The sequence below is a fragment of the Vipera ursinii genome, assembly GCF_947247035.1.
Source record: "Vipera ursinii genome assembly, chromosome: 5".
NCBI lineage: Eukaryota > Metazoa > Chordata > Lepidosauria > Squamata > Viperidae > Vipera > Vipera ursinii.
The window spans coordinates 47,052,334-47,072,870 of NC_139518.1; the positions used below are offsets into that span (position 1 = coordinate 47,052,334).

General features: G+C 38.0%; 1 protein-coding gene across 3 annotated transcripts in view; it reads right to left on the reverse strand.

The window, feature by feature from the left end:
* Window positions 1-4,556: 4,556 nt before the first annotated feature.
* The window catches only part of SLF2 (SMC5-SMC6 complex localization factor 2), a 31,769-nt gene continuing 15,788 nt past the window's right edge, over window positions 4,557-20,537 (reverse strand). For 2 of the 3 annotated variants that reach the window (XM_083363663.1, XM_083363662.1), the window contains 11 exons: window positions 20,050-20,125; window positions 19,322-19,463; window positions 18,626-18,731; window positions 18,132-18,308; window positions 17,397-17,494; window positions 17,206-17,290; window positions 15,852-15,974; window positions 13,156-13,233; window positions 11,512-11,598; window positions 7,227-7,295; window positions 4,557-6,931 (listed from right to left, as the gene is read on the reverse strand). In XM_083363663.1, the coding sequence (XP_083219789.1) occupies window positions 6,896-6,931; window positions 7,227-7,295; window positions 11,512-11,598; window positions 13,156-13,233; window positions 15,852-15,974; window positions 17,206-17,290; window positions 17,397-17,494; window positions 18,132-18,308; window positions 18,626-18,731; window positions 19,322-19,463; window positions 20,050-20,125 (1,077 nt within the window). In that variant the 3' untranslated portion in view covers window positions 4,557-6,895. The remainder of the gene's footprint in view (window positions 6,932-7,226; window positions 7,296-11,511; window positions 11,599-13,155; window positions 13,234-15,851; window positions 15,975-17,205; window positions 17,291-17,396; window positions 17,495-18,131; window positions 18,309-18,625; window positions 18,732-19,321; window positions 19,464-20,049; window positions 20,126-20,537) is intronic. The other variant, XR_014492652.1, reaches the window with a different exon arrangement.

The following is a 20,537-nucleotide window of genomic DNA, read 5'->3' on the forward strand; positions in this document are numbered from 1 at the left end:
GGATCAGTTGTTCAGTAGCTAGTGGAGCCACACCAGCACTGAAGCTGGCGGTTGCAGTGGTTCTCAATTTACCTTTAAAAAAAACCCCACGGACCACACAGTGCTTGATGGACCACCTGCTGTGCAGGCAAAATAAAGATTTTGTGTTGCGCTAGACAAAAGTTTAAGAAAGTAGAACAAGATTTGAGCTCTGAACAGTTGGGCCATCAGGAACACTGTCCAATTTTCTGACTGTTCTTATACAATAACAGAATAAGACCTTGGAGGTCTTCTAGTCCAACTCCTGCTCAAGCAGGAAACCCTATATCATTTCAGACAAATGGTTGTCCATTCTCTTCTTAAAAACCTCCAGTGTTGGAGCACCCACAACTTCTGGAGGCAAGTAGGAGAGGCTGAGCTCCATCCAAGTCCTCAGTTTCAGTTTTATGAATTTGGGGACTGTGTGATTGTTTCACAATCCATAATTTTGACGATCCGGTACAAAGATTTTTTTAAAAAAAAATGCTGAATATTATCTTATATAATGATAAAGCACAACCTCTTCCTTTTCAATTTCAGCACATTGCTATTTGTTTTAAAAAGTTTTAATTATATATTACACCAGTACAAATACAAACAAGAAACAGCTCAGTAAAAACAAAATATCTAGCAGCATTAAATAAAAATTAACTGGCTGTATAATTAGAGACACCTATAATTATGCAGGGGGGGGAAATCCAAAGCCATAAGCAGTTTTTTAAAGAAGAAATAACTAGAACAGTTTTGATATGAATAGCCAGATAAAGCCACTGAAGTCTGATCTAATCATCGCTATAGACTCTGCCCCTGCCTTTGCAAACTCTATAGATTTACAATCAAGAGAGGCTGAAGGGAAATGATTCACATTTTGAAATCAATATATTAAGCAAGGGTGCGTAAGAATCTGAATTGCAGTTTCATATACATCGTTTAAAGTTGCACCAACGTTGGCAAATACATGAAGAACTGAAAAAAGGTGCATCAGATGGAAATCAGAAATAAAACCACCAAGACAAGGTGCCAGAATCTTGCTTGAATTTGGAATCTTCAATAGAACAGCAGTAAACTTCACTTTGTATATACTGCTTGCATGTTCAAAAATTTGTTAAAGTAGCAAGCTAAGCAAAAAGAATATTAATGTACAATATTTAGAGAGATGGCCTTACCAGAAAGCTCATTTGTAAGTAGAAATCATATACTGTTCTCTATGGTTGATTTAAAACAGCGTTTCTCAGCCTTGAAAATTTTTAAGATATGTGGATCTCAACTCCCAGAATTCTCTAGCAAGCATGCCTGGATACAAATCCTTTCATCAGAACAGCTTTTTAATATATTCCAGCATTCAACTTATGAATCTTTTCCTTAATTTTAACTCTTATTATAAAAATAATATTGGAAACATGCCAAGAAGAGCGTATTGAATTGAAGGAATAGCCTCCATTAAAGACCCTCATTTATATACTTCCAGTAGTATATTATTTACAGAAGTCCTGTTCTCCGTAGTAGTTTGCTCTCCATAATATCAGATCGAGAGGCTGCCTGACTCCAAAACAAGTCTGGCATTTATACTGGTCTACGACTCTTAATACAAATTTGATTTGAAATTTGGGCAGCTTAAATCAACAGTAAACAAAACATTAAAAAATAGCAAATAAATCCTGTGTGTCCCATTTGATACATTCATCACCTATATAGCTCCTTGGACCACCCTACCCAAAGCCTGGGCAGCAGACAGGATGTTCTGTACCAGCCTGCTACCGGCCCTGCAGAAAAGGCAACCCCTTTATAAACGGCAAGAGGCTGGAATGACGTCTGCCAAATTTATTACTACAAAAAACAAACAAGACACGAACCAAGATACAGGAGCTTTGAAACACTATCTGAGCGGTTGCTTTCAGCAAACCAGCCCTCCCCAAACATTCCCTTTATAAAGAGTTCAGGGCGTGGCCTCTCTCTGCCTCCTTCCGAGAAGCCCCACAGCCTTCCTCTGCTTGCTCCTACTTGACTGCCTCCTGCGTCGGGCGTCCTTGAACAGGGCCAGCTGTGGGTCATCTTCATCCACACTGTCAGGCTCACACAGCTGGGTCTCCATGGTGACCAAGTGGGAGGGGTCTGCCTGAGGGCTATCATCAGCAAGATCTTCAACCCCCTCAGCAAGGTCTTCCAACACCCCCCTCCTCCTCTGATTCGTCCGACCCAACTGCCGAACCCACAGGCTGACCCTGAATCACAACACAGGATTTTAAAGACTTGTGGAATACCATCTGTCCTTACTTGCAGCTGATTGTTATAATCTTGGTGATTGGGCTCAAAATGTGCAATTTGCTATTTAGATTACTGTAATAGTATGTAAAAGATGTCCAGATATCAATGATTCCCAGCCTGTGAACTTATACTAAAGGTAAAGATAAAAGGTTTCCTCTTTCTAGTCATGTCTGACTGGAAACTTAACTGGATCTTATTATAAACCAAACCAAACTTAACTGAAAAACTAGATCTTATTATATAGGCAGGTCAATAATAGTCTACGAGTACATTACCCTTCCTGTGCAGGTGGATATATTATCATAGTTAGTTCACTTTAGATACAGCAAGTAGTATCTTGGAGTTGGGTGAATGTATGCCAGTGACTTATGTGTGAGTCCTCGTAAGCTTTTGCTGATAATGTAGAGGTCTTCATAAAAGAACAGACTGGGATGATGGTATATTTCTGTTATTTGATTGCTGAGTTGGGCTGTTGATAGGACCCATTAAGATTAAATTTAATCATATCTTACTGCTGCAGTTCCCAAACTGCTTTGCAGCACCGCAGGGTTTATGTTACTACTTAATAAACGCTATTGTCCTAACTGTCCCACAAAAAAATTACTAAGATTCTAAGGATGCCCAAGAAAGTCCAAGGAAGTCTGCCTCATTAAATCAATTTACTTGTTCAGCTTTGTCTAGGAGCCATTAAGGTAAAATATGTCTGGCTAATTTATGATTCAGTATCTTGTGTACAATTACAAAGTATACAATTACACTTACAGTGTATTTGAACTTTTAGTAGTATTTTGCATTAGTGTCCAACAATTATTCTTTGATTTTTATGCTCCAAAGCCTAAATGTATTATTTAGATAGGTTCTAACTTGAAATCAGAATATTATATTAGTCTTTCACAACATGAGTATTATGGGAGTTAAGGTCCAACACACATGAAGATAACAAAGTTAAGAAAACTGAAGCACATGGCATCCATGGCTGTGGGGCGATTTTACGATGCTCCAGCGGCCCGATCCGCTTCAAAAACGCTTCTGCTGCCCAGATTGGCCGTGGGAGGAGGGGAGCAAAATCGCTCTACAGCCGTAGAACGTGCAAGTCTGGAGTTTGGGAAAGTGAGCAGGGACTTAACATAAAAGGCTGGTTCTGCTTTCAAAAATAGAGAAAGGAGGGAAGATTATTGGGCTCCTTGCATCATTCCTGCTTGAAGCCATCCTTTGCAACAAGGAAAAATCCAATCTATCCAACACTACCCAACATTTCAAATATGTGTGTACTGAAAGGATAACTATTTTTAAGACGCCAGTCCTGCACATCTATATCTAGGAATAAATCTCATTAAACTCATGAGGCTGTGAAACAGAAAGGAAACACACACACACACACACACACACACACACACAGAGCTTCCAATCTTGTGAGCAATTCCAACTAGCCTGAGAGAAATTCCAAATCTCCTCACCTTCCCAAACTCCAAACTTGTGCATCCTACTTCCCTCGCTTGCCTTCTCCAACTCCAAACTTGCGCGTCCTATGCTCGTCTTCCCAGTTTGGAGTTCGGAGAAGGCAAGCAAGGGAAGTAAGCTGTGAAACACAGCGAGACTGTGAAATACAGAATGCACACACACACACACACACACACACACACACACCAGCTGCCGAATGAACCTTGGTCTTCCTCTGCAGAGACATCTTCAGTGCCTTGTTGAGGCCATGGGGGGTTTGTCATGCTGCAAGTTTCCTCTGCTCAGCGCCTGCTAAGGGCTGGCCAATGGCAGAGGGAGCGATAGCCTTGCCATGTGCTCCTCGCTGGCCCGCTTCTGTGCACTCTCTCGCTGACAGTGCCGAAGCGGCAGGCGCCATCGGATGCCCACCTTCCCAAACTCCAAATTCACGTGTCCTACTTTCCTCACTCGCCTTCTCCAACTCCAAACTCACGCATTCTAGTTTAGAGTTTTGGGAAGGCGAGCGAGGAAAGTAGGACACACGAGTTTGGAGGGAGTAGCACAGCTTGTGCAAAAGCTTTTTTTTTTTTGTGCAAAAAAAGGGTGCCAGAACGCCGTTCTGAGCATTCTATGAGAAAAAAAGCCATGGGATTAAATTTTCTTAGAAAATTTTAAGCATGGTTTGTGAAAAACATAGAGCCTGGTTCATATACTTTGTTAAAACAAGAATTATAAAATTAAATATTTTATAACTTAAATTCTATTCAAGGAATACATTCATATATTGTATAAATCTGAAGCTGGGTTGTGCAGCCTGAATAAAAAAATACACATTCAAGACAAAACAAAACAAAATTTTAATATCAGGAGTACCAAGAACTTGAATAGCTGGAGAAGTCTGATCTATAAATAACATTTTTGGATAGACTATGCTTACAGAGTTTGTAAGAACTATACTAACATACCTGTTGTTTAATATTTAAGAATATATATGCATATAACTGGAATGAATAAACAACTGGAATGAATTAGCTTGGAATGCTGCAAGACCCTACAGTTAAAATGTTATTTTTCCAAGGGGGGATTCTGTCATCTGTTTTTTAGAATACTAAGGTGACATATTTGCAATTTACTGTGAATCTTAAGAGTTGTAATCAATGTTAATGTAAATGTTATTATTGCACTTAAAGTGGTTAAATTGAGAGTTTCGTCTCAACATTCTTGAAAAACTGTAAAAAACAAAAAATCATTTTTTTACATAATATATAGATATTACACAATATACATAATGGACATGTGTATTCTATATACACATTACATAATATACACAATATACATTGCAATTGAAATATTATTTTCTGTGTTCTCTTTAAAGGTTTGGCACAACCATTCAAAACTACACTTTAAGAAAAAGTCTCTGTCCTTTATGACTATGCAGATATACTAGGCTGTTTCTGTTAGGATAACTGACTTCCTAAGCGTTCAGCTCTTGGCAGTTACTACACTTTCTATAGTCTTCAATGCAATTTAAGATGCTGCAGCCTAGAGAATGCAGAGGAAGTGTGCAACATCTCATGAAAGTAGAAATTATTTCTAATTGCACATAGGAATTATTTGTACACTAGGCACAGAATGCAGGAAGAATCAATAAAATCTAATATATAATAATAATATATATCCTTACTTATTCCTTCTAAAGTAACATTTTCTATTAAAACTTTATACTGGAATTAATGAAACACTCAACAGCATTAAAAGTCAGAACCAGATTTACACTTCTGAGGTATAAACTACCATCCATTGAATAAAAGTAAAATTCCTGAATGATTTACTGGTGCTTATTGCACACTTAGATAATAGCAACTTATACCATTTAATTTGCCATTTCTTTATTTGAGATGACTATTTTGATTCAAATGTAAATATAAAAGTCAACTATTTTATATATACTATTTCTAAAGCATTTAATTTGTATGGCTTCTAAAATTTTGTTTATTTACAGATATGGCAGTGCAAGTTTTCAGATTAAAACTGCACACAAACTGTATTTAGACGCACATACATACGTTTATATTAAGACTGAAACTTATGGACTCTATAATTTATGTTCATGTTATAGAATAACACATAGTCCAGTGTGATATAAACCAGGGGTTCCCAATTGTTTGAAACTGGGTTGTGGGATAAATGGGCAAGTGCGTGCATGAGTGCAAGTGCTGCCCACTTGTGTGAGTGGAGCTTCGTGCGTGAGCGCCCTCTACTCACATGTGGAGCTTCACGTGCAAGTGCAAACATCCTCTACTCATGTGCAAAACTCCATTCTTGCGAGTTGAATGCATGTACACCACTTGCATAAATGGAGCTGTGCACGCACGCATGCACCAGCCACTCACCTGCCCCTCTGCACCGGGCTGCCAAGGTGGAAAGGTTGGGAACCACTGATATAAACAGAGGAATATGAATTTTGATATAAAATATTGACCAAATTATTGCATCAATTTATTAGCATATGATATCTATGAATACCTGAATGTATAGCCAACCAGCAATCTTAAACATTTGAACAATACGGACTTGCTAGGTCTGATTTCTTAACCCCTTTATTATAAATATAAAGCTACAGACTACTATACTACTGTACTATAAGTAAGTTACAGAATAAATTCCAACTTACTTTCCAATTTTTATAGGTCTGTAGTTTTTGTGTCATCCATTACATTACTGTTTCTTTCCATTTCAAAAGCTAACATTCAATAGGTTAATAATACAAGTTAAAAGCCATATCTGTACAACTGATACTATTGTAAAGTTACCAGAGAAGCATCTTCAAAACTGAAAACAAATACCAATGATGGTTTTTAAATGCTGCTTCACAGTAGGAATGTAAGAACCATATTTGTTGTAAAAAGGACAAAATATTGCTTGATTTTTTTTTAAAAAAAATGTATTCATCCAATTTAGATTGACTTAAGAAAAACAAGATATTGTTATCGTGTAGAAAGAAGCAACTTTCTCAATGTCAAAAGGATCTTTTAAAAAATACAGTTTACTAAAGTTGCTCAATTAAGTAATTGGGGAAGTTAAGTGCACTTTACAAGAATGCCTCTTCTTAGACAATAGTGTAGTCTTCCCACTCATTTTCTTGGTCATTTGATCATCCAGTCTCTATTTTTTAAGTATCTGGGACCCAAAAGTCATGGATCTGACCCTATAATAAAAGATTGTCAAAGGAATTAGATGCAAAGTTATACACATTTAAAACAGATTTGAAATACTAAATTAATTAGTGGAAAAGCACTGACATATCAACACAGCTTTAAAATCAACTCAATTGGTCTAAATCCAACACTGCGTATCCCTTTACTCCTTTCCCCAGTTGTTATACTGTTTCTATTTCTTGTAAGAGGCAAAAAACATTATTTCCAGAAATTTTTATTTCTATGCCACTATTATTAACTGATATGTAATATTTTCTATGAAAATATATTTTAACTGTACCATACCTGAGTAAGATGAGAACTGTGTATCATTTGCTGCCATTTGCTGTATGTTCTAGCAACTAAGTCTTTTACCTAGAGACAGAAAGTTAAAAACTGTTGGAAGCTGAAGTGATGATTATTGCTGCTGGCCTACATTACTTTGAAATGTACTTTAGGAAGGTAACAGGACTTACTTTGGAAGAAATAACGACAGAATTTTATTGCAATTTTAAAGACAGACCATTCGATATAAGTAGGACACAAGGCAAGTCTCGTGCCTAGGACTCTAAGCAAAGTAGCACTTGCAAGTTAACAGAATGTGGCTAGCATTATGAACTACAGACAGACCTTGACCTGCAAACATTCATCCAGTAGCCGTTCAAAATTACAGATGATGCTGAATGAATGGCGGCTACAGTTGCAAGAAAAAGTATGTGAACCTTTTGGGATCACGTGGAGTTTTGCATGAATTGGCCATAAAATGCGCTCTAAATGTCATGTAAGTAACAACAATAGAAAAACACAGTCTGCTTAAAATAATACTACACAAACATTAGCTGTTGTCATGTTTTAATTGAACATAAGATGGAAACATTTACAGTGCAGGGTGGAAAAAGTATGTGAACCTTTGGACTTAATAACTGGTTGACCCTCCTTTGGCAGCAATAACCTCAACCAAACGTTTCCTGTAGTTGCAGATCAGACCTGCACAACGATCTGGAGTAATTTTGGACCACTCCTCTGCACAAAACTGTTTCAGTGTAGCAATATGCTTGGGATGTCTGGTGTGAATCGCTCTCTTAAGGTCATGCCACAGCATTTCAATCGGGTTGAGGTCAGGACTCTGACTGGGCCAATCCAGAAGGCGTATTCTGTTCTGTTGAAGCCATTGTTTTGTTGAATTACTTGTATGCTTTGGGTCATTGTCCCATCACCCATCCTCTGCGGAGCTTCAGTTGGCGGACAGATGGTCGTACGTTTTCCTGCAAAATGTCCTGATAAACTCTGGAACTCATTTTCCCATCAATGACAACAATCCGTCCAGGCCCTGAGGCAGCAAAGCAGCCCCAAACCATGATGCTCCCTCTGCCGTGTTTTACAGTGGGGATGAGGTTTTGATGTTGGTGTGCTGTGCCTTTTTTTCTCTACACATAGTGTTGTGTGTTTTTCCCAAACAACTCAATTTTGGTTTCATCTGTCCACAGTATATTTTGCCAGTAGTGCTGTGGAACATCCAGGTGCTCTTTTGCAAACTTCAAACGTGCTGCAGTATTTTTTTTGGACAGCAATGGCTTCCTCCGTGGTGTCCTCCCATGTACTCCATTCTCTTTTAATGTTTTCCTTATTGTAGATGTGTCAACAAAAATGTTAGCATGTGCCAGAGATTTCTGTAGGTCTTTAGCTGACACTCTAGGATTCTTTTTTACCTCATTAAGCATTATGCGCTTTGCTCTTGCAGTCATTTTTACAAGACGACCACACCTAGGGAGAGTAGCAACAGTGCTAAACTTTCTCCATTTGTAGACAGTTTGTCTTACCGTGGACACATGAACATCAAGGCTTTTGGAGATACTTTTGTAACCCTTTCCAGCTTCATGCAAGTCAACAATTCTTGATCGTAGGTCTTCTCAGAGCTCTTTTCTGCAAGGCATGGTTCACATCAGACAGTGCTTCTTGAGACCAGTAAACCCAAAACAGGTGTGTGTTTTTAAAGGGCAGGACAGCTGTCAGCAACACATCCAATACCATCACACTGGTTGGAGTCAAAGTTGGCTCACTCCTAGCTCCAATTAGCTCTTGGAGAAGTCATTAGGCTAGGGGTTCACATACTTTTTCCACCCTGCACTGTGAATGTTTCCATCTTATGTTTAATTAAAACATGACAACAGCTAATGTTTGTGTAGTATTATTTTAAGCAGACTGTGTTTTTCTATTGTTGTGACTTACATGACGTTTAGAGTGCATTTTATGGCCAATTCATGCAAAACTCCACGTAATCCCAAAGGGTTCACATACTTTTTCTTGCAACTGTATGACCAGTCCTCGGTGTTCTGGCCATCTCAGCACCCCTGCAATCACATGATTGTGATCCAGGTGCTTGGCAACAAATCAGACTTATGACCTATTACAGCGCATCATGATCACATGGTTGCCATTTGCATCCTTCCCTGCCGACTTCCCTAGAAAGTCAATAAGAAAGTTGACAGGGAATGCCATAAATCGCTGGGGTAAGTCTTCTCCCCACCATGTATTTTCCTCCAGCCCCTCTGTGCTCATGCTGATCTAGCCATTCGTGCTCCCTCCCTGATCATCTCTTTTTCACCATCCCTGACTTGTGCTCTCATGCATCAACTCACACACACATTCTTGCAGCCCCTTCCCACAGCCCTGTGTTGTGCTTCTCATGCATTCCCCAAACCCTTATGTACCTCCCCTGCATCCTGGCACTCTTCCACCCAGTAGCAGCAACTTATCTGCCTGCTGGCTTGGGACTTGCAACTTCCTGCTGGCTCCCCCATTGACTTTGATTGTAGCAAGCCAGCAGAAAATTGCCTAGCCCAGGGGTCAGCAACCTGAAACAGTGAAAGAGCCACTCGGAACCGGTTCCCTCACAAAAGGAAAAACTGGGAGCCACAAAAAATGTGTGCGCATGTGCGTACATGCACTCATACGCAGAACAGAGTTTGACTGAAGAGTGGAGCCAAGGCGAGATATGCACCTACCCTACATATTTGAATTGATTGGTTGAACTTTTTTAGTCTCACTTTTTTTTTTTTGGAGTACACCTAGCAGAGGACTGGGAGCCGCAGGAGATGGCTGAAAGAGCCGCATGCGGCTCCGGAGCCGCGGGTTGCAGACCTGTGGCCTAGCCTAATAACAATGGGATTTGGTTTACAATGTTCTGGTTGCCATTGTAAACCAAATCCCATTGTTATTAGGCAAGGCAATTTTCTGCTGGCTTGCTACAATCAAAGTCAATGGGGGAGCCAGCAGGAAGTTGCAAGTCCCAAGCCAGCAGGCAGGAGTTGCCCTCATTAAGCAATGCAGTCGCACTTTATTACACAGTCAGTGATGAAAACTCTGGTCCCAATATCTGTCATTAGTCAAGGACTTCCTGTACCTTGTCAAATTGCTTCTAATTTTCTGGATACACTTCGGTTAAATACCCTTTCCATCAATATTATAGATCATAAATGGAACATATAACACAATGTTCTAATACAGAAGTTGTTTTTTTCTCATTTGGGTGAGACAGAAGTAAGAATGAAAACTATTTGGAAAACTGTCTTCTCAGATTTTTTATATATTTATTTAAAAGATTTATATAATCCTGGGAATCTTGCAAGCAATAATAAAAGAGTAAAACCAGTAAAAAAAAACAAAATAAAACCAACCTAAAAAACTTCCTTGCACCCCCAAATATAACACACACCTCACTAAATATATCTTATATACTGTTTATTTTCTGCATATTGACTGAAGCCAGACTTGATACCTGAGAAAAAAACAAAATTTTCTACTTGTTGATACCCAGACTTTCCATCGTAAACCTCCAATTGGCCTCAATGACTCTCTAAAGTCTAAAACAAGGGTGTCAAACTGGCGGCCCACAGGCCGGATGCATCACACACAGCCATGTCCATCCCAGCTCCGCAAAGGCAAAAAAATGTCGCCATGCATCACAATATGTCTCATGACGCAATTGAGTTTGACACCCATGCTCTAAAAGAATGCAAATGCCCACTTGTCTGCAATGAATATAAATCCTTCCATTCCCCAACCATCCAGTCAAAGCTGAAGAAGCTTCCTGGATGAGAAGCGAAATGTCTTCGAAGAAAAACAAGAAAGTCCAGTTGTCTCCTGAAAAACCACCTTTGACACATGACCTGGATGACTGTGAACCTCCACAGATATTTAGCTACGCACTTTGGGATGAACACCCTTTGAACAGTGTGGGAGTATGAACAGATTTTCAGAAAACATTGCAGACTACAGGAACCACTTGAGCTTCAGTTTGAGATGCAGACAACACAGACTCATCCCCAACAGCCTACGCCTGTCTTCAACAGTGAAGGCACACAGGGCAGAAAACATCCTGCAACCCAGAAATCTCCACACATCTGCACTACTCAGGTGACCCTGAGGACATAGTGTTCTGATCCAGCCTACGACCGGCCCCGTTTATGTGTCAGGGACAACCCCTTTTTTCCAAAAGAATGCATTTGCTTTGTTATAAAGAGAAATTTTAAAAGACAAAAGAGGATATAATGCCTATCTTCCGGGATGAGAAAAGAAAAGGCAAACTTACCATAGTTCTGTAAAACAGTCTGACATCTTCCCTAATATCACACTTTACATGTTTTTCAAGGATGCTACAGAGTCTCAACAGCCATTTCTGAAAGAACATTAAACATTTAGTTATGTTATTTCAACCAATTGTGGCTATAGTTTGTAAATATAAATAATATTAATATTTGGTCCAAAATTTGTAAAGCTGCAGCATATTTTACATTTTTAGTGCTTTGCAATATAATCATGTCACAGATGATTACAAATTACTTAGGAATTTCTATTCTGTCTTTCCACTTCTAAAAATTCCCAACCCTAAATGGCTTAGAAATTGGTTGTGTAGACAACTGTCTACCTCAATACAGGTAACCCTCAACTTATAGCCATAATGAGCTCAAACTTTCTGTTGCTAAGAAATTTTGACCTTCCTTGCCAGTTGTTAAGTGAATTACACTTCAGATATGAAGTTAGTAACATGGTTGTTAGGTGAACCTGGCTTCTCCATTGGCTTTGCTTGTCAGAAGGTGGCAAAAGGGGATCAAATGGCTCCAGGACACTGCAACCATCATAAAGACATGCCAGTTACCAGGCAGCTGAGTTTTGATAATGTGCTGCAATGGTTGTGTGAAAAATGTTCATAAATACTTTTTTCAGTGCTGTTGTAACTTTGAAAGGTCACTAAATGAATGGTTGTTAAGTTGAGGACTACTTTTAAGTATCAGATTGGATATTGTAGTTGAGTTCTCCTATTTTACTCATAAAAGTATAGGATGTACTGCTTTTGGAACTGTGTTCCTATCTAGCCACTTAAGGAAAGAATTTCTGCAGGCCTCTTCTGTCTGAGCTACTATATTGTGGTGTTAACCATTTATGATATCTAACTTTTCTGTCATGGAGGAAGAAAAAATAAATCAAAATAATATTGTAATAGTAATAGTAGTAGTAAATACTTTTCTGTCAAATTATTTAAATTTTTCAAGCCACAGGAAATATTTCTCCCAAAGCTTCTACCTAAAACCTGAAATCAGACAGACTTGGAGAAGGGCCAGTAATAGACCTCCAAAAGACATCTGAAACGGACACAACCCAATATATGGGAGCATCTAAGAGGCACTTCTTTTTGAATTATTAAAGCAGCCATATCATTTGCAAGGCTACCATAGCTGCATTAGAAATTGTGGAGTCCTTTGGTGCTCTCTGAACATGGTTGTTTGTTTGTAGACGTTTCATTAGCCAACTAGGTAACATCATCAGTGCAAATGAGTATGGAGTACAGAATAGAAGATCAGTAACTGTAGCCTGTTACTTTACTACTATATTTTAATGAAAGCATGAAGAAGACCCAACAAGCAATTTAATTCAAGTCCTAAAATGGGGTGCAATTATGGCCATATTTTGAGCAGTCCATATACAGTATTGGTTGAAGATCAATAAGTAGATCTTCACCAATTTTCATACAGAAGCTGTTATACAAATCAATTTTTTCTTAATAAAGTAGTGTATATGGAAGCTTCATCATCAAAGATTATAGCAGCATGTATGAACTAGGAATCTGTTATTTATATGAATAGTAGAACATTAAATTCATTGATTTCCAAGAACATGTATCTTCATGAAAAAAAACTTTTGCATGTTAATGAAAGAATTTTCGTAAATTACTTACTCTTTGATTGGAACTTGTACGCTCAAAATTGCTAGCTTCCCTAACCAAGTGAAGGAGGACATAAATCAGATAATAGGCCTAGAAAAAAAAGCAGGCATTTAGTAAAATGGTTACTTAAAAGGTTACCAAGTTTCTGGGGCTAAGAAACCCATCAGGCTTTTTTAGGTAATTCAGCTTTTGAAGTGCTTCACAAGGCCTACACAGTCCAGACAATTATCTCTTACTGCACATTAAACAAGCATTAGACTTGAAAGTTATCAGTGCCAATTGTATGGGAAAACATACAATTATAGGTTGAACTCTCAACCATCTGCAAATAGCGTAAAAAATGTATGTTCTTAAAAAATACAGGTAATCCTCGACTTATCACCAATCTTTTAGTGATTGTTTAAAATTACAATGGCACTGAAAAATGTTTTCACACTTATAACCACTGCAGCATCTCCATGATCATGTGATCAAAATTTAATTTAATAATTTAATTTAATAATTTGATTTCTATACTGCCCTTCTCCCAAAGGACTCAGGGCGGTGAACAGGGCAATACACAGTAAAAATCGAATAGAAAAGTTAAAAAGCCATTAAACATCATGCCCATAAAATCAATCCATATTAAAATTAAAACTAGTTTTAAAAACCCAACCCCATCCCGTCAGACCAGGCCAGCTTGTTCAAAAAAGAATGTTTTGAGATCGCGCCGGAAGGAGCGAAGGTCGGGGGCCATCCGGAGCTCAACCGGTAAGCGGTTCCATAGGTCTGGCGCGCCCACAGAGAACGCTCTCCCCCTGGGGGTCACCAATCGGCATTCTTTGATTGGCGGCACCCTGAGGAGGCCCTCTCTGTGGGAGCGCACCGGACGGAGGGAAGTTGACGCCGGCCGCAGGTGTTGCCGTAGGTAATCCGGACCCATGCCATGAAGGGCTTTGTAAGTCATAACTAACACCTTGAACCTCACCCGGAGAGCAACCGGTAGCCAATGCAGCTCGCGGAGCAAAGGTGTAACATGGGAGTATCGGGAAGCTCCCAAGACAACTCGTGCGGCTGCATTCTGCACAAGTTGCAGTCTCCGGGTGGACCTCAAGGGCAGCCCCATGTAGAGAGCATTACAGTAGTCTAGACAAGAGGTCACGAGCGCATGAGTGACTGTGCGCAAGGCATCCCGGTCTAGATAGGGCCGCAACTGGCGCACCAGGCGAACCTGGGCAAAGGCCCTCCTAGTCACAGCTCCAATATGCTCTTCCAAAGAGAGCTGTGAATCTAGAAGGACCCCCAAGTTGCGGGCCCTATCTACGGGGGGTAATAGCTCACCCCCCATGGCCAATGATGGAATAATCGGAATTTCCCGGGATGCCGGCACGAACAGCCACTCAGTCTTGTCAGGGTTGAGTCGAAGCCTGTTCCTCCCCATCCAGACCCGGACCGCCTCCAGGCAACGGGACATCACGTCGAGGGCATCGCTGGGGTGGTTTGGGGTAGAAATAAAAAGTTGGGTATCATCAGCATATTGGTGATACCCAACTCCAAAACCACGAATGATCTCACCCAGCGGCTTCATATAGATGTTGAACAGGAGAGGCGAGAGAACCGATCCGTGAGGGACTCCACAAATGAGAGGTCTCAAGGTCGATCTCTGCCCCCCTGCCAACACCGACTGCGAACGTCCCAGAAGGTAAGAGGAGAACCACTGGAGAACTGTGCCTCCCACTCCTAACCCTCTGAGACGTCGCAGCAGGATACCATGGTCGATGGTATCAAAAGCCGCTGAGAGGTCTAAAAGGACTAGGACAGAGGAGCAACCTCTGTCCCGAGCCCTCCATAGATCATTCACCAGCGCGACCAATGCCGTCTCCGTGCTGTACCCGGGCCTGAAACCCGATTGGTACTTGGCCACTGGTATGTATTTATGACAGTTGCCATGTCCCACGGTCATTTGATCACTTTGACTGTTTCTAACTTTCCCAGCCAGCTTCCCACAAAAAAAATCAATGGAGGAAGCCAGATTCACTTAGCAACCGCATGATTTGCTTAACAACTGTGGCAAAAAGGTCATAAAATGAGATGGAACTCCCTTAACAACTGCCTCACTTAGCAACAGAAATTTTGGGTTCAACTGTGGTCATAAGTCAAGGATTACCTCTATGTTTATATTTTAAAAAAGGAAGGAATTCATAAAAAAAACCTTACACACATTGTGGGTTCCCACACTATTGCCAGCCACACTGCTATTTGCATTTTAGGACTTGCATGTTAGACTCTTTGGCAATTACCAAAGTTCACAGATGGAGGATAATCTTTTTCCCAAACATGAATCACAGTTTTCTTAACAGGATTTATTGAAGTGGGGGGAAAAAGGTTACAAGAATATCAGCAACTAAACAATATATCATTTACTCCCCTCCCCAACAATTTTTTCCGGTAAATAAAAGAGGAACTTAGAAAATCTTGATTAATGACAATCAGATCAGAGAACTCTGCTTTTAATATCTACACTTACAGATTACTCCTTTTCACTGAAGGAATTTTCTCAAATGAATTCTTGAGTCCATTAACATTATTCATATTCACTCTGCTGCACACAGCATAGCAACTTGGTTATGTGACCTCATGAAACGTGAGCATCTCTTATATTATCACTAACCACAAATGTAGTTTAGACAGCATATCTTGTCTAACCCTGGTTTTAAAAAACATATTACCTGCGGCTCAGATTCAGAAAGAAAAGGCTCTGTAACACCATCGTGATGTCCTGAAGTTTCTGACAGATTCTTCAACAGACTTGAAGGTTTCATCTTCACTAGCTCGTTACACAGTAGTAACATCTATTGGGAGATCAGAGTGCAATACAGTTACATTATGCTTTTTTTCAACCTTGGGAAGAATTATCTTAAACCATTTTAGGAACTAAAACACGGGCAGTAGGAGTAGGAGGGTGTTTTCTCAAAATCTTTATGCGTGCAGCTGCTGAAACCCTGACACCAGGAATACAATAGGAGGAACTATCACAGCAAGAGGAATCAAACTTTATGAATAAGAGCAGCTCTGAATTGAAATAAAGTAGATGAAGATTATACTTCCCTTTATCTAAATTTTGAAAACCTCCAGAAGACACATTAGAATTTAAACACCAACTCTGAACAAATTGTGTTTACAAGTTTATATAAAAGAAGAATGGAAAAAAAACATAGTTTTGGGCCTATATTTAGCCCAGCAAGAAATGTCTCTTCCACTTCTACCTAATCTCCCCCTCAGCTCAGCTGTACTTGACATTCTCCTGTTTCTTTCCCTTTAGCTTACTTTCTACTCATTGTTTCTACCATTTCCACTGTTTTGTCTAGCTCTAGTTCCCCTATCTGATTCCTGATTATTTCTTCCGTGTGCCTAAATCGCTGACTTGCCTTTCTCCATAATCTCTGCCTTTTGTCATTCTAAATGCTGTGCCTCCTTACATCTATATAATAGTATAATAAGCTGCAGCATTAAAGAGGAATTTTGCTGTGGAAGTAAATATAGAATCGAGTCCATAACGCTGAGGATAGGAGAAATTAAACAATTAGAAATGTAAAATAATGAATGTAAATAAAATGTATACCTAAAATATAAAAAAAATAAAATGATGTCTAATTCATTTTCTGGTGTAGCTTTCAATTTGCTATGCAGTAGGGGTGCAGCTCTCAAGTACACAAAAGCTACACACCATTAAAAGAGAAGTAGTTTTTTTTATCCATACAAAGAAATGGAAGAAACGTGAATTAGTAGGATGGTGAAATTACTAATGTGAATTTAAATTCTGTTTATTTGACTCATGCACTGATTCAAATCTGGGATTACTTGTGAATTCTAGGGCTGTAGACTAACCTAGGAAGTTAAAAAAAATCCAGAAGACCAACTAAACTACTTCCATAGCATGTCAAGAAGGCTACATGCTCATTTTTAGGCAACTGAGCTGAACAGTCAAATTCAAAAACATTAATTAAAAAAAGCTCCCTTCACTGAGAAAACAAGTCTTAACTCCAGCAAACTATTGTTCTGATGAAAGAATATATACTTTACCTGATGATCATGGCTACTGGGTATTTTCACATGGCTTTTAAGAAGCTTTGAGATTATTACCAAGCTAAGATGTCGTCTTATTTGTCTAGAATAAAGTTAACATAAACATAAATATGTGAGCTATTATAATTTGGTGCTTTTGGCATGAATTCTGATAGGCATACTAAGTGGTATTGTCTTAAAAGTTTTACCTTCCACGAGTTGTCCAATTGGGGACAAACTGAACAAGCCACAATAGATTATGATGATGGTTGGATAAACAACTTATTGCCAAGGATAATTGGGACATCTTTTTAAAAGAGAAAGACAAATTTGTTAATAGAATTTGAAAACAATTGCTAAATTCAGTATCAGTGTGTTTGCAATTGTTAGATAATACATATAAATATTTATTATATTTAAAGACCAATCACAGCATGTGGTTGATAGGCATTGGCTTATTACATTAATATTTCTTAATATATATTTAGTGAAAAGACAAAAGTTGGCTATCAACACCACAGTTTAAAATGCTCCCATTATGCAAAAATATTTCCATTTAAGGCATCTAACAGCAGTTACTGGTAAATGTTTTAACTATTTTGTTAAATATATTAATTCCACAAAACATAATTAAACCCATTGATTATATTTGCACTTAACATCAAACTAGGGTTTTTTTAAACTTTTTTTTGCAGTTGATCAAAATAATTATAGCTTTTATAGATAATTTCTTGGCTGTTTTCATTATTAAACAAAAACCTAGCCTGCATAACACTTTCAAAAAAATTTTTACCAGTAAAAATAAATTGTGGTTTCTTTGGGGCAGAAGGTTTATACACTGACTAACACAAAGTGAGAAAGCCTAAGGTTAATTGATGCTAAGAATTCTTATGTTAAAAACTGAATCTACTCAAAATGCATTAAATTAGGACAAATTAAGTTACCTCAGTATCCCAGTTTCTGATGTTTTGAAGCAATTTTATAACAAGGCACTCCAAGTCTACTAGTGGAAATTGCTTCAGTTCTGTCTCCAAACTTACTTTTAATAGTAACAATAGCAATATAAATATTTCTCTGTCTGTGTAACTTTCTGGGCACACATTTATACACAATCCTAGAAACTTAAGAAAAAGAGAGATAATGACTTCAAATATTTTTAGCAATATTAATTTTGGCTGCAGGTATAAATTTCAAAAGCAGTATTTGTGCGTGTACATTCTAGTAAACCTTTTTAAAGGTGGCAATATCATAAAGGATTTTAAAAACCTTTAATATTTTATTATATTAAATTCTTGTTAATTTTCTCTCTTAATGTTTTCCTGTGTATCTTGAACTACTTTTGCAAGGAAAATTACAGTTACTACTAATGATTTTCAGCTAAAGAAGACATATTCTTACACTCAACAGAGGACTTTTAAAAACAAAGCACCATTCTTACCTTTGCTATATTGCAAAGATTGCTCTCTATTGGAAGAAAGAAAGCTGTTGGGTTTATACAGGTATCTCTTTTTGATTGTTTATTCACAGTGACATGCATTTCACACCTGGTTAAAAAAGACACTTGATTATCATATAGTTTATTACATATTTTTATTACATATATTCATTTCCCATGTAACCTATTATGAAGGGATAACCTAGAAACAATATTCTGTATTTTAAGATTTCAAAACTAATATTTTTATTGCATACTATGGTAGAGATGAGGACCATACTGTAACAAGTCTCAGACACATGGCAATCTGAGTTTTAGAAAAATTGCAAAAATAAAGGCTTAAGCCAGGCATGTTCAATCTTTTGTCTTGCCTGGGCTGCATCGACAGAACAGGAATTTTGTATATGTGTGTGTGCACAAACCAGAAGTTTTTTCCCCCCAGCATAAAGGTCATCATTGGACTTTGGCTGGAAAACCTACTCTTAAAAGTAGGGTGGGTCAGGACACAAACTAAATTTGATTTAATTCATATTTACATTTAATTAAAAGTAATTTACTTAAATGCAATTAATAGAAGTACTCCAAATTATTAGAGATTTTCCCTTTGCATTGCATGGAAAATTACTAATTGGTGGCAAATCTTTGGACAGGTCCTAAAGATTGCATGCTTCAGATTATAACCCTTTGCTAAATACTTACATAATATCATTTTCAGTAAAGCCAGGCTGAAACTGTTGCAAAGGAAATAAAACACTGAAGGAAATACCCATATTGATTAACACAGTTGTTATATCAAATAATGATGGAATCCATGGCTTTTGTTGGTCATTCTCATCAGAAACTGTAGACAGAAAAAAGTGACAATTTTATCTTCAAGCCAGAGAAACTGAGAATGTAGGCATTAGGAGTTTACTTAAGAATAACTATGTAATTTTTGTATTCAGTAAGCAGAGCAGAATTAACAAATAACCAAATGTGATATGATCCACAACATACTTTTGATTACAGCAAAAGTATGTTTCGACGCAAACTGTACTTTTAAAATATTTTTCCTATCATTCTTGTATTTCTGCTCTATATAATAACATTCAGAAGGGCAAATATCTATAATCAATGTTATAAAGCTGAGAAAATGGGTTAAAATATTGTATCTGCAGAGAATATCTTTTGAATGGTATGTTCTAAAGCCCCTTGAATCTGTTTTGCTATCAATTAGTTGCATCAACTTGGTTCCAATTTCTAGGTAGATATTCTAACATACTTTTTATTATATCGGTAAAGCTATAAGGCACAACCTAGAATAGGAATCTTATCATTCACATTACTTTTTTTTAGCTTAATCGGTTTTAGTTAATAGCAGAATCTAATCAGGTTTCTTTTGAATGAAGTAAGGTTACATGGTCTCAGGTTTTAATTCAAATACTTACAATTTCTAATTGTTAATCGCATCAATGTATCCAAAATTTTTCTTGAAACTGTGCTATCTGGGTGAATTGACATCATCTATTTGGGGAAAAACATACTTAGCAAAGTTTCTCAAAACATCATCTTTTTTCCTCTGAATTTGGTATTTTGTGGTGCTGCCTAGGAGCAAACATGTTGCTTGGTATCAACCTTTACTTTGTCCTTTGTGAATACATAGATCTATTGCAGCCACTAATAATTCTTCAAATTTTCAAATGTATTCACCACTAAAATATGAGGTACCTGCTTCCTCACAACACAATGTAGTGATTTGTAAGTGATTTAGCAAATGATTTCTTGAAACGCTATGTTCAAATGTAGTACATTTTTTTCCTAAAACCCATACATGTCCTTTTCATGTGGGAATAAAGATAAAAGTAGATTACTAAACTGATTAGTTTCTTAGACAAAACCAATGGCCTGGGGTACTTTTGGCAAAACCTCCACTTTT